This window comes from Falco naumanni, chromosome 9 (assembly GCF_017639655.2).
Source record: "Falco naumanni isolate bFalNau1 chromosome 9, bFalNau1.pat, whole genome shotgun sequence".
NCBI classification, from domain to species: domain Eukaryota; kingdom Metazoa; phylum Chordata; class Aves; order Falconiformes; family Falconidae; genus Falco; species Falco naumanni.
Genome location: NC_054062.1, coordinates 24,349,371 through 24,364,217, shown reverse-complemented (window position 1 = coordinate 24,364,217; position 14,847 = coordinate 24,349,371). Strand labels below are relative to the sequence as shown.

The 14,847-nt window shown below is 43.1% G+C and overlaps 1 protein-coding gene across 6 annotated transcripts in view; it reads right to left on the bottom strand.

The window, feature by feature from the left end:
- Window positions 1-2,625: 2,625 nt before the first annotated feature.
- Window positions 2,626-14,847, bottom strand: part of BTRC (beta-transducin repeat containing E3 ubiquitin protein ligase) — a 116,816-nt gene continuing 104,594 nt past the window's right edge. For all 6 annotated transcript variants that reach the window (XM_040606005.1, XM_040606007.1, XM_040606009.1 and 3 more), the window contains 6 exons: window positions 13,326-13,575; window positions 12,519-12,637; window positions 8,242-8,352; window positions 7,562-7,640; window positions 3,978-4,171; window positions 2,626-2,972 (listed from right to left, as the gene is read on the bottom strand). In XM_040606005.1, the coding sequence (XP_040461939.1) occupies window positions 4,010-4,171; window positions 7,562-7,640; window positions 8,242-8,352; window positions 12,519-12,637; window positions 13,326-13,575 (721 nt within the window). In that variant the 3' untranslated portion in view covers window positions 2,626-2,972; window positions 3,978-4,009. The remainder of the gene's footprint in view (window positions 2,973-3,977; window positions 4,172-7,561; window positions 7,641-8,241; window positions 8,353-12,518; window positions 12,638-13,325; window positions 13,576-14,847) is intronic.

Here is a 14,847-nt window from a genome sequence, read left to right as displayed (position 1 = left end):
AGTTAACTTCACTTTCCTTCTTAGCTATCAGAAAATTTGTACAGCTCAGGGAGTGGGGTAGAAATCCTCACCCTTCTGCAGTTCTGTATGAAGTACCCAGACACAGTCCCTCTTGGGGGTAAGATACCGTTCCTACCATGTGCCGAAAATGGATTTCTTCTGTTGCTCACTAACTGTACCTTAAGCAGCTCTATACAGCAGAGTTCAAACTATGGTACCACTACAAGACCCAACAGAGCTTAGAAGTTACAGGATAGCAGCACGGAGCAGCAGGGCTATGACAACCAAGGACAATCTGCAGTGGTGTTGTCTCTGTGTTTGGCCAGCCAGTCTTCCGTTTCTCCCAGATTCTCTCAGCTAGCAAAATAAAATGCATCCTCGTAGGTGTTGGCCACAAAGATGCAATTAAAATATTAGGAAGTTCTGCAGCCTTCAGAGGCTGAAGTAACAGATCATTGTTTTCCACAATAACCTAAATGTAAAAGACAGAGGATGACCAAACTGAAGAAATAACTCTTAAATCTGCAGCCAAAGTCTCATAAAACCCTGCTGACACACAACCATGCTGCAGACCTTGTAATAACTGAACTTAGAGGAACAGTGTTCAAATAACAGCAAGATTCAGAACGTCAACTCAGCTAAGTTTGGGATGTAAACTTTGATTCTCTCTGCTCCCTTGCCACTTTGGCTCTGGGACTGCAGTATGCCTGGTATGCAGAGCTGCCTGAAAATCCAAAACAGCCTTCCTAGATTTGAAAGTAGTGCCAAAGTCAGTTGTGGATGAACTTATCATTGTGACTCAGAACTTTTATGACTCTGCAGAGGTAAGTCACACTGTCAGTGTTACCTGAACAGAGCCCAGTTGTTAACCTATTTGACTCTTTTGCAGTAATAGCTCAAACAGAAAACAGGAGTGTCACCACAGGCTCCAAGATGCTCTTTAGAACTCATGTAGTCTCTAGGCTCAATGAAACTACAGGGAGCTGAGCGCTCAACACTGCTGCCCATGTGCTTCAGGCCCCGCACTCGGTACTCGCCAAGCACCAGCCTTCCCTTCCTCCGTAACTCCATCACCTTGTCTGTCTTAGCTGTCACCAAAATGATTTAAGCCTTCTGGAGTAATCTTTGGGGACTCTGGGCCCAGCTCCTTGCAAAATTTCATTGGTGGAAAAAGCACATCTGAAGCAATTAGAAACAACGCAACTGCTTCCCCAGCGAAGTGAAGTTGATGAGTATAGCTTAAAAAAAATTCCCATCTGTCAAGTTCCCAGTTTAAAGGGTGTTAACAGAGCCTGTTTAAATCCCTCCAGCCCCGAGATGAAGGACCCCATGTTCCTACTGTGGGACTGGAGTAACTCCCCATTAAGGCAGTGGAGGTTATTCAAGACCGACAGTGGAAGATCTGGGCCCAAACCTGGAGTAGCCAGGGACTGATTTACACAGTCTTTCCTGATCTAAATGCAGGCCTGCTGCAATTCCTTCCAGCTCTGTAAAAAGAGCTGTTTTCCCCCAGACCTCTGTCTAGTTGAGAGACAGGCAGAATTGTTTCTCATGTCCCTCCTCTAGGGCTATTTTTATCTTCTGAACAATGACAACTTGCAAAAGCTGCTAGAAAGCAAAGATCCAGCTCAGCTACCAGGAAAGGGACTAATCAGCCTGTGTCCCTAAAACACAATACAGCATGCACATAGGTTAGAGGAGCACACCAAAGGCTCTCCTGAAGGCTTTCTAGCAAGGCCAGCCCCAGGAATACTGCAGAACTGGCCTGGAGCCACTGCTAACTGTACTGGCTACACTCATGGCCATACTTGTTTTACCCATCTGCCATCAGCACGGGACTGTGCATTTGCTCATTCGTGTGAGCAAAGTCTTATTGTCATAGCCAGAGTGTTTGTGTAGTGTCTCCACACTAGGGTGGCTTAATCTTGAGAGCTCCCCGAGGTTTTTAGCAGCTCCCTCTTCCAGCACCCAACTACAGCCTCTCTGAGGGGAGAAGGATTGGAAAGATGAGAGCCTTCCTCCTCATACCAGCCTCAAACTTCCTCCAGTTTACAGAATGTCTGATAAGCAACACACTGTCCTCAGGGAGAACAGCGGGAGGAAGATGGTATATGACAATCTCTCTGCTAGTGACATACTGCCCTGGGCCAACGTTTCACCCAGGGCAGGGGTGGACGGGATCTCAACCCCAGCCCATCATGCTTGGAACTTTGGCAGAAGAAAGTTTTAACTTTTCATCAACTAGCATTCCTCAGCCAAGCAGATGTTAAGGGAGACTACAATACACATCCAGCTTCCAAAGGGTTAGCATAGCAGGCAGGAGAGGAAAGAGATGGATTTGGCTCATAATAGTCAAATTTCAAGGGTCCTCTCTCCACAAAAAATAGGTCTGCAATCAGAACAGCCAAAAGCCACAGGGAAGTTGCGGGAGGCGGGGCTGGTGTGGCTGTTAGTGTTTCTTCTGCTCTTCAGAGCTGAATGCTTTCACAAAGGCCTAGCAATGGATACCGATTTCAGTCTGAGTAGCAGCCTCCTCCCCACTCACCCTCCCACCCACCCTGAAGTGACTCTCTCAGCAGGATGCACTGTGGCTATAAGTCTTCTGCTTAACAGCAAAGCAACACATTCCGGCAACATCTTAAATATATTCATAGAACATCTGTGACTGGGTTTGGAGGGGAACCAAACAGGGTAAAGGGAAGAGGAGTGGAACAGGAAGAGGGGGACAAAGAGGAAGGGGATGGCAAGGTTTAAAAATGTTAACTGTTCATGAAAGATAAAAGTCATCTTCTGATATAGCAGCACTTTAGCAGTCAGCCGCGCTGAGTAGACCCTGTCTGAGATCAACCGCATTCCAACTTTGTTCCAGAAACAAGTCTGAGAGCCTCTCTCTTCAGCAAGTATTGGTTACGTGGATAGTTCTTTTGTCCTGGCATTGGCAGATAATTTAAATACTGCAGCTTAAATGAGTCCTGGGAACAAAAAAACAGAACAAACCAAACAAACCCTGTTTGTACTAAACTTTTTAATGATTTAAAAAAACATCTGATTGCCTGGAGTGTTTGAGAAAATCAAGATGGCTGATCTGACAGCTCTGGAGCATCACTGTACATTTGCCAATCAGACAGGATACAAGATGTGCCCTGTGACAGCATTTTCACGGGGAAATGTCACTGTGGACACCCCTTGCAGAAGCCTGTCAGCTCTTCTGCCATTTTTCTCAAGCTATTAACAGTAAGTGCACGTACCCACCAAAGTGGGCAATCATGCTATCCCATTCCACTCACGTACATATCAAATTCACTCTACAACTGACCCAAACGTATGAAACATTATGTAATCCCCACACTGCACTGGCCAAGACAAATCAGCCAGGCTCTGATGTGAAGAACTTAACACCTGTCCTACGCTAGAGAGAACAAGGGTTAGGCCCTATGAGTAAATGATTTCGCACATTGATGCGTCTCGATTAAATTCACCTGGGCTTGTGCCTCAGTGTCTCCTCCCCCAGCCAAACTGTTCTCTTGAATCAGCTTGCTGCAGAGAGAGAAGACCGGTCACCACTTCAGAGGGAGGGAATAAAGCTGACACTTCTTGGCAAAAGCCTCCTGCCTGGTGACAACTGCCCAGGGTCAGGCCATCTGCATCCCCTTGTTAGGCAGCAGCTGCTCTACTCGCTCTGCAGAAACCCTTCTTCCTTCTGGACAGCAGTGATAGCTGATTTAATTATTGATGGTGATGGACAGAGGAGGAGGAGTTCTTCAGGGGAAATCACAGGCGCCACATGCCACAAATCCTAAAATAAAGTCCCTATTCTAAGGTATCAAAAGATTTCTGTCCTTTTACAGGACACTGTAATTACTGTCCAGCCGAGATGAGAAATATTGATAGACGCAGCTAGTTATTCAAGCGGCAGGCTTGCATTAGCACTACATCCAGTGTCACCTCTAAGCCTCATTATATTCGTTTCTTTTTACCTGTGCGAGTGTGAGGTACAGTGTAGTGTTATTTATCTTGAGATGTAGGTGTATGTTCTGGACGGGGAACGAGTGGATTCTGCTTGGGCAGCTGGGTCATTCAGAAAATCCCAGATGAGGATGGTGTCATCGTGTGAGCTGCTGACAATCTGGAACTCATCAAACTGGAGTCGAAAGACCCTTCCAGAATGTTCCTAAATGCAAGTGGGAGACACAGCAGTTACTTCACAAACTTGCTGGCACCTGGGATGGAGCAGGGAAGATGAACTTGGCCTTGGATTCTAATGTTACATCCATTTCTCAGTAAACCTCACATACACACTGTGCATCACCATCATACAGCTTAAATTAAAGGCTCTTTCCGTAAAAAGGGTTTGCCATATGCGAGTTACTTGGCTGGCAGGAAGTTTACATTACTTTACCCGCTACCCCTTAAAACCCAGTATTAGACATACACTGTGCAGAACAGACCAAACTCCCTCCCACCACACAATTCAGTCTGGTGAGGCCAATAGGAACACTGTCTTCGTTGCTCCATGGCAAAACTCTTTTCTGAAATCACAGCATTCCCAGATGCAGTAGGTTACATGGGGAGAGATGAGAACTCTGCATTCAAGCCTTGGCACCATCGCCACTGCTAAAGAGGAAAGAGCTTAATACTGGAGGACACTCAGAAGCCTGTTGTAAAGTCCAGTGACACAGTAATAATTCCTCTTAAGCAGTTCTAAAAATATGAACTAGAAAGGGCATTCTTTATCGGCAGTTTGCATTCTGCTCTGAGGCTGAGTGGAAATGGCATGACGATTTGGCAAGAGTTCAGACTGTAATTAACAGGAGGTAACGGCAAGATCCTGGATATCGCAGAGCAAATCCGCTATGCTTTCCCTTTTGTGTTGCCTACTTTTTCTTGGTGCTTACGCTGCTGCAGGAGCAGTGGCCTCTTCAGTCAGAAGGGAAGAGAAACCATGCAGCTAGGGTGAGCCCTGTCTCTTCCATTAATACATATTTCTCTTCAGTGCTCACACATTGTGAGGGGCTCAGGAGAAAAAAAACATGTCTTAAAATACTGTAATACTGAAAATACAGGTTTCTCAAACATTTATACAAAACAGAATTGTTACCTACTAAATGGGAAGCCTCTGCCTTACGGCACAGGACTACAAATATACAGCTCAGTTTGCAAAGTGCAACAACTGTTTTGAAGTGAATCTCTGAATCCTTAAATTAAAATTAACTGAAAATATACACACACAAAGCCAGATTCCACTTTTAAAATAAAGTTTTAAAAAGGTCTAATCATTGGAACTTTCCTGATATTCTACCTATAACTTGAATTTCTCTCAAAAACACTTTACGGGTTTCTGCTTTCCACCTATTCTAAAAAGAACTGTTTTTCCAGAGTTTGTGTTGAGGTAGCAAAGTAAAAAATTTCTTTCTAAAAATACCACTACAACAATCAGATCCACTGAGGGATTGCTCACAGAGACACTGACAGAGAGAGGCACTTCCAACAACTGTTTCCAAACCTCCCTTTTTTTCTCCCAGTCGCCTTGCTAAATAAGGCTGCCCTAGAAGTTCCACACAGCACCTACCCTTTGCTGTTGCAGTGGCAATAAGCAGAATGCACACCCTAAGCTGAGGCCACAAGGACCTGGGATCTTTAGCTCGTAAGGAAAGCTGAATGCGTGTTTATTCTGTGCCTGGGAAGCTTCTGTCAAATTCATGTGGCTGCTGTTCCAGCTAACGGAAGACAAAACTGGAAGGGACCTGGCATGCAGCGAGCATTTGTTATCTGTGCACTTTCCTCCTACTGTTTGAAAATTGAACACGAGCAGCAGGAGACTCACGATGTTCATTGTGCAGCCAGGTTTAATTTTGGAGGCCGAGGGAAGAATAAGAAAAAAAACCAAACCATGGGTAAGTGGGTATAAGGACACCCTGTTGTCATAAACATGAAAAGTCCTAAAAGTGCCACAACAGCTTCCTCTGTGCCCCCTGCCCCCCTCCCCCCTTTTTGGCCCCCTCCATTGCTATCAAACAGGAATTTATGAGTATCCATGTGTTGAGATTCCTACAGTGTTTCCATCCCACCGCTTCTGATTTATAATATAATTAGCTGGGGCACTTTGGCTGTCCACTGCTGGAAAATGCAGAGGAAATCACACCAGTTAAATTAAGTCTACAGGTTACTAGGCACACATTTGTCTCAGGCTGGAGCAGGAACACTACTAATACCAAGCTGAAGTCTTAGACTCTCAGGAATGTGCTCCTGGGCACAGAGTTGTTCCATAGTTTGGAACTGGGTGGCCAATAACAAAGGGTTTTTCTGGATTTCAGCCATGAAACTATTTGCAGTTCTATTTGGCTAACAAGAAGGTTTTTCAACATAGTACCTGCAGGCATCCAAGGCTCTCTCAGACTCTTACTCCACAGCTTATGGTCCAAATATATGATTGGAAAAGAGTTAGCACAGCTTAATGATTTACTGCCTGTCAGCTGAGTCACAGTAACCCTCACAGTCTGCACCAAATGCAAAGTAAAATCCTTGAGCAAAATCTACACCCATTGCTGTAGCATTTCAGGTGGTCAATGAGTGTGCAGAAGGTCAGCTAGCACAGCTCAGCTGCTGTGAGGTAACCACACATCTATAGAATCAGACCGCCTCTGTACGATCTTGGTTTAAAGCACAGTCTACAGTCACATGCCACAGCAGGAAAAGGTCTAATGTATACCAACCCACACACTGCCCAAACACTTCTTAGCTAAAAATTAAATACATTTAGTATTTCTTTTTCAATGAGAATTTGGTACTGGACTTAAATCTTCCTTTACCCCAGCAACAGTACAAGGTCTTTGGGGTGAACATGCTGGAGGAATGCTTATAGGAACCATCACATGCCCTTGTGGCTGTACTGGCATTTTTCTCTCAACTTTCCCGCAGTATTGTAAGACCAGCACAGAGCCACTGTTAAGCATGACTGTGAATGCTGTTAACAGTCACACTATGACATTTTAACCACACCATCATCAAACCTGCACTAAATACCGATGGACAGAATGGATGTAGTAGTTGCTGTTTAAGGATGAGGCAATTTCACTGTTCCAGTCCTTACCTGCTTTTTCCTTAAACACCCAAAAGCCAGTTAAAAGCAATCCCAATGGTGTTTTTGTTCTTGTTCCTCAAATCTGGAATGTGCTACATTTCTTTAAGAAATTTCATATCAACAGTTTAGACAACTTACTACTACATCATCAGGTACACACAGGTTAAAGTAAACCCACTGGCACATGGATTCCAAGAAGGACAAGTATCCAAAATGGATTTAGTTACTAACTTCAAATCACAGAACAAAACTTAAAAAGTGAGTGAAAACTCCACAGGTTCTAACTTGTAATGCTTTATAGTTTGCAACATTTAAAAAAAAAAAAAAAAAAAAAGTCAGACACCCAACAAAGCCAAACCCCTAGCAATGATTTCTAGATCCTGTGGACTGGGGCTAAGCTGAATTGAGTTTTCATGGCTCAAGACAGTCCTGATGAAGCACTTTTCTGTCCCCTCCAACATCCCTACCAAAAGCTCTTACCACAAGGGTTCGCAAGCAGAGGGTCCCTGCTGGAGCACGGGGGTCCAAAGCAGCCACAAGATCCCATACTTTAATTTTCCTAGTACCAAAAAAATAGACAAACACCATGGCTCTGTTAAAGAGAAAAGAGCAAGTGCCCCCAGAAAAAAATCAACCTGTTAGTACAGCTTAGCTAACACATCAGTTCAAGGAAAATTACAGCAATCTTTCTGCTCTTGAGACCTGGTTCTTGCATTTCCCCTTTGTAAAGCTTACAGAGCTTAATGGGAGGAAAAAATATGCTGTCACAAAGTAAAACACATAAAAAGCATGTGGTAATAACTAACAGAAACACATGTGAGTGTAGACACCTGGTCTGTAATGGCAAATGGTCCAGAAGACATAGCCACAGATGGGAAAGATTGTTCTTACCAGTGGTTCAGCTAGAACACGTTTCAGGTTGAGTCAGATACTCTTACAAACTAAAGAACTGGACCACACAGATCAAATCACACTGACTGATTTCAAAGAAGAAGAAAGGTATACTTTGTAGCATGGTCCTCATCTACTGGCCATGAAAAGGTCTTCTTGGTATGACAGACAAGGAGTCTAATACTTATAAGGAAGATACAGCAAAGTGGGATGTGGGACACTGAGACAGACAGGGAGATGCAAGGTATTAACTGCACTGACAGCCTCACCCATCATATGCCCCACTGACTATCCTCTTGTTATCAAAGCGTATGCATCTCACCAACTCTTCATGGCCTTCCAGTACTCGTAAACATGCCCCACACTCGATATCCCACAGTCTGTAAGAGAGTACAAAGAAACCCTAAGAATGTCTGAGTATTTGATCATTGCAATGAAACATTTGGTCTTTGCTGGTAGTTAATGGAAACCTGGAAATAAAAGAGTATGCTGAAACAACAAAGACGAAACAAACTACATTCATCACTCCTTTTCCTGCTGTTAAGCTGATGCTTGCTTTTCAGCATGACCGTTATGTTACGGTATCACATGGGAAGTGAGTCAGAGATCCAAAAATTTTAAGACCAGTTGTGTCTAGCATCTACTGCTCTAGTAATAGAGGATATCGCCCAGTTATCTCCACAGTGAGCCTCATAACTTTATTTTACTGAAGTTGACTTTTTCATAAAGGTAACCTGCCTTGATTTTAAGATGTTAAGAGAGGGAGACTTACCAGCCCCCTTGGCAGCTTGTTCCAATGGGTAAGATCACACTCACAGGGCACGCGCCCCTTTCTGTACCCCTACATGCCTATTTCTGATTTCAAGGCTACCACGAGACAAATTTAAGACAGCAATACAGTGGTGAAAGTGCTGAATTAACAAGTCTTTTTTATTTGTCATTTTTCCCACTGAAGTTAGGTTTACTCTATAATCTAGGCACCTTATGCATAAGCTAAAATGGGCACTCTATGTTTATTATTTTGTAATGCATTTTCTTCTTGCTTTCAAATAATTTCTGTGGCTCCCTGCTGTTTCTAATAACCCAATGTTTTAAAAAAGTTCTGACACCATAACAAGTACACAGTATCCCAGTAAGAGACCCAGCAATGCGTTATTCTCTCATGTAAACATCCCAGAGTTTTGGGCTCCATGAATAACATTTAGCATGGAGAATAAATAAAAATACATTATTTTTCAGACTTACACACTACCTTGAAAAATACTTAAGAAACACTTGAAAAAGTTCTCAAGTAAGTCTATTTGCTTTCCAGACTTTTGTCAGCTCTTTGACATAACTCCCAATTACCACAGATAAAGAAAGATAAAGAACTGAAATTCTTTGACATGTGTTGTCTAGAGCTGTTCTGTCTCTGGTTGAGACATACTCTGCTCATACAGGAATCTTTTAATAGCGGTATCTTCTGCGGTTCCCTCACATACAGATGAAAGCAAGCAGTCACAAATGTCCATAAATGTTCATTCAATTAATGTTCAGACTGACATGAACTTTACAAAAGTGAAAAATATGGGTCGTTCACAGAACTTCTCTGGGTGACACATCTTGAAGCAGCACAGCAGCTGAGGGGTCAGGTCACTTTTCCTTGAGAGACAGACAAAGAAAGAGATAAACTGTCCCCATACATTTTACTCCTGAGGTCCCCCAGGGAATAATCCAGATCCAGCGGATGTGTGCCCAAGGTTGGTGGATAATGATTGCAGCTGTCCTGCCACAACAAGCTGCTCTCATTTTGGACAAGAGGAATGAATGAACAGAACTCTTTAATCACTGTAAACTGGGAAAGGATTTGTCTGTGCACACATTTGAGGCCAACGAGGAGCACAAGGTGATTCTTCGATTTGTGAAGTTGATCTTTCAGGGATCTGTGATTCACATGAGTACCACCTTACCAGTCAAGGTCAGAGTAAGCAACTCCACGGCAAAGCTCAGCCAAAGGCACTCTGGCTGGTCAGATTTTTCGCATGGTCAGTCAAATTAAGCCTCTCAAGGACTGTAAACAGGATGGACAATGCCAGAAATGAACTGGTGCAGAAAGGTTTGAAGAGCAATCTTATGCCAGGAACTTTTATGCCACGTGTTTCCATTCCTTGCCATCAATACTGAGATTGCCAGCAGCTCTGGGAGGCTGCATCACTAATTCAGGCCTGTAGTTTCAGGTGCCAGTTTGAGGTTTTACCTGAATCTGAATGGAATTAAAAGGGAAGATCATGTCCCTAGCCATGCGGGGAATGGGCCTTCATGCACAAAAGGGATAACTGAATTGGTGCCAAGGGTATCTCCCAGATTTGATAACGTCTCAAATCTCTACCTCTTTAAACAGTCAAAGAACCAAATAGCAAGAGGACTACTCTTAAGGCTTGAGAACTAACTAAAAAAATTAACTATGAAGTGTATGCAGTCAAGAACACTACCACTCTTTCTTCCTATACATTTGGGAGAAGTTCTGGAAGTAGAGGAGGTCTGCAATTATCTCAGCCTTTAATTCACTTGAAGTCCTGGCAGAGTTGGAAGATGTACAGAAGGCAGGTGAGCCTGAATGCCCATCTCCTAGAGAGAATGCTACTGTCTAAACAGTCCAGTACCAGATTCCCATGTGTGCACACACATGAAAATTAACCACTCATTTAAAAACTAACCCAAGATGATGTAGTCCAATTCTATTTTCTTGCTCTAAATTATTATTTCTTTTCTTCTATACCATGCTTGTCTGTAGCAATTACAAACTTTGATCCTTAGAGGCAAAGATACTGAAGTGACTGGATTAAACTTGATGGATCAGTTTCTACCAGATGGAAACTGGCACAATGATAGTGATGCCTATATAGCTGATCCTCTTACACCGGTGAAATTTCTGGCCTAAACCAAAACCTAAATAATTTTTATACATGGAGTCTCTCTAGAAGAAAGATACTGATTTTTCAGCTTGCAAAACTAGAAACCACAGAAGGATTTTTTGGAAAAAGTTTCCCTGCAACTGAGGAAAGACAAACTTCAAATTCTGTATCAAGAGGCAGCCTCTACTAAAGGCCAACTCACAACATCTGGCATTTTACAGTGGATTAAAATCAAACATACCCACAAACATGACTTAGTAACCTGCCCTTTCTCAATCACCCTTCCACTGACTTGCGCCCCCTGCTAATGGTTGACAGAAAACAATGTGACCAGGTGAGTCCTGTGCCTTGCCCACACAGCTGCCACACTTGACTTCCATTAAGATTCACTGCCAACATTCCTGAAATTCTAGCACAATTCATCTGTCAACTAGGGATTTTGTCCAGTGTAAGTATAAAAGCAACTGTATTCCTCTTTAGCGTTATCACTATCCTGACATTTATTTTTATTAGCACTGCAAGTCATATTTTAGATACTTCCCTAATTGCTGTACTATTTAACCATTTCTTATTCTAATTCTGAGACCAAGTTTCATAGTACAATTGCAGAGGGTTATTTTTTTCCTATTTGCAGTGCAGGAGTTCTCACATGTATAAGTGGTGCTGCTTTTACATAATGCCTGTAATACTCTTTCCCCTGATGAAGAGACAGAAGTTCCAGCTCTCTCGGTCATGCTCTCAGACAGCCCTATACCAAAATCTGGCACAATGACCTGGCGGTATCAACCAAAGGACCACCATTTTCCCACAGAATGTAAAGCAGGGAGAGGCAGCATGTTGCAATCAAAGCCTGCAGGCAAACAGTAGCATGACCGTTCTCACTGAAGAGGAATTATTACTGACACGCAAAGCAAAGGGTTTCTGCTTACACTGTCCAGCTTTCAAGTTTTATCAGAACACAGGCATCTAAAGCAATGACAAAGATAAAAGGGAGGTTGCTCTTATTCCTGTTGGCATGGCAGAGCATTTCCCTACATAAACTAATATTCAAGCTTGCTCTGTACACCCCGAGACTAGTGGGACATCCCTCTGCCAGCAGCTGTAGGATGTAGGGAGAAATCCTGGCTCATGATACCAGAAGGAGTTAAATCTCAGATCGCAACTAGGGCAGCTGGAGAAGTGCAAAAGGCAGCAAACTGAACTTCATGCTCTAAACCAGCTGTTCCAAACTTAACCAGGTGCCAAGTACCACAAGAAGAGTTTGGCGAGAGCCCAGGAGGATTTCTGCAGAGGATTAAATGCCTCTTACTGCAAATCTGACCCCTTTAACTAGACACATAGCCCAATTAAAATATCATAAGAGGACATCATAGAAAGTGGTACTTGCCAGCTCCTTCATACACCAGAGTTGTCAGAGCAATGCAACTTGTTGATTAGTATGGGACTCTTGAGATACAGAGAATGAAAGACAACACAGTAAAACAAGCTTCTAATATCTCTTTCCAGTAGTTCCCAATGTTCTATATCAAAGAAAGCATATTTCATAGATGACAAGGGTACATGGCACTTTAGTTGCCTAACCTCTGCACATCCCAGGGAATCAGAGACAACGGGCTTGTACAGAACTCTGCATTGGGGAGTGTGTCTCTTACCTGATAGTATTATCTGAAGAGCCGCTCACTACTAGCCTGTCTCTGTACTGCAGACATGCAATGCCTCGTTTGTGGCCATTTAAGGTGCGCACAAATTCACAGGTACTAGTGTTCCATACCTGTGATGGGAAGGGGGGAGGGAACCACACAGAGACAAAATTATTAAGAAGAGACTAACAAAAACTGGTATCTGCATGATACATGGCTGCATCCAGAATACTCTTAATTGAAGATGCTATCATTAAGATTGGGAAAATTACCCCTCCAATGACTTGTGATTATAGTCCGCAAGTGTTACCATCTTGGGTCACTGTACACAGAAGATTTTTGCCATACCGTATGAGAATTAGCTTCCAAAATCAGGCTTTAGCACTCTTGGGCTATGATTTAGTCTACACAGGATCTTGATTTTCCTCAGTTTTAATGCTGCAGATTGGGATCATAGCAGTAACACTTAAGTGACTCCTATCCACTCACCTTCACTTTTGCCCCATGCTGCCCTCTGACAGCTGTTCGAATGACCGATGCTGAAACAGATTATGGAAGTGGTCAAGTTGAAAAAGAACACAGAAGAAAAAGTCCTTTTTCAACTGCTTCTCTACCTGGATCTGATTTGCCACATAGCTCTGTAAACAAGTTGTGCAAGCTCAACAGAGGAGGTACGAGTGGAAACGAGCAGCGGGAAGAACACTGGTGCTAAAGGAAGAGCTGTGTAATAACTGCTAAGGACTATCACCATCCCTGTCTGGTCACTGTTCCCAGTTATTAAATACACATGGCTGAAATAAAAAGCCTCAAACACCTTACCTTTATAGTTCTGTCACCTGATGCTGATACAATGTACTTGTCATCAAAGTCCACTACGTTGACAGCAGCTCGGTGCCCTACTAGCACCCTCCTCAGGGTGATGTCTGTTGGTGAAGCCATGTCCCACACAGCAATGGAACGGTCTTTGGAACACGTCACCATCATGCCGTTATTGAAGCGGAGGTGCAATACTGCTTCACAGTGATGAATCAGTGTATTCAGCATCTCGCCTGCATTTACGTCCCACACCCTGCAGTTTCAAATTTCAAACCAGAGAGAAAAGAGTTAAAAAAATGTACAGTGGATTTTCTGCAGAGAGAGGGAGGGATGGGGAGAGGTAATTGACTCTCTAGCAATATTAGAGAAGCAAACACCGCAAGTTATATCTACATTATTAAATAGTTCATTACAAGATGTATTATAAAAACCTGTTGATTATGCATACATCGAGACAGTCCAGCAGCCAAAAATCCTGCAATGCAGTTAACACCATAAAAATAACCCAGCCAGGAAAAACGTGTTCTTTAATTAAGGGAAATTAGTGCTGAGGAAAGGTGTGAGATCGATGGCCTTAAAGACTGATGCTTCCTGGTTGTGTCAGCCTACCACACACTCCATTTCTAGCCAACGAGTCCCTAATCATGACCCGTGGAGAAGCAAGTTCAGTCACAGGTTTAATCTTTGACCTCTCTCACAGGACTATCAACTCGAAGGATAATTTATACAGAAGCAGAAGGCAAGATAATGCTTTTCAAACAAATGTAAGTAATTGCCACAAGATGCACCACGAATTGCATTTACCCTGCAGTGCATCTGGTACACAGCTACATTCCAGGCATGTGCTGAATACCCAAATTAAGACAGAGCATTTATGTCAATTTAATGTTATTGGAACCAACTGCTTCAGCTGAAAGATAATATAAGATGAAAGTTGGACAAAGGCTTCATACAAGACTTCTAGGATTTGAAATGTTTTAAGCCTTAAAAATGTTTCTTTTGGGCTGCTTGTTGGCAAACTTGTTTTACCCTCCATAAAGGTATTTTTTTTGGCACTATCACACCTGTATCCCAGATACACTATGTGAGAGCACAGAGTGGCTGTATCATCAGGCACATCAGACATTACAGAAGTTAAAACTTTCCTCTTCCAATAAGGCGAGCAGTAAGAAAAGGCAAGATGTGAGAAAGCCTTCTAATACCTTATTTTCTAACTTATGGAGGCTGAAGTGCCTCAACTTCTGGACTACAAATGAGAAAGAAAATGACAATCCAATTACAAAATGCAAAGGAGAAAACCCCACAGACTAAAGACCTGAGCCATTAACATACAAGCAGTTTGCAGACAGGGTTGCCAAACTGAGCAGGAGCTGGAGACCTACTGACTTCTTTGGACAAGTGCATCCCTGAGATCTCAGAAGCATTAAGAGCCCATCTGTACCGTCTATTGGATGAAGCCCCTCTTCCCGAGGAGACCCAAGGAAAAAAAGTGATGCATCCTATGTGCCTCTGGGGTCTGCACAAA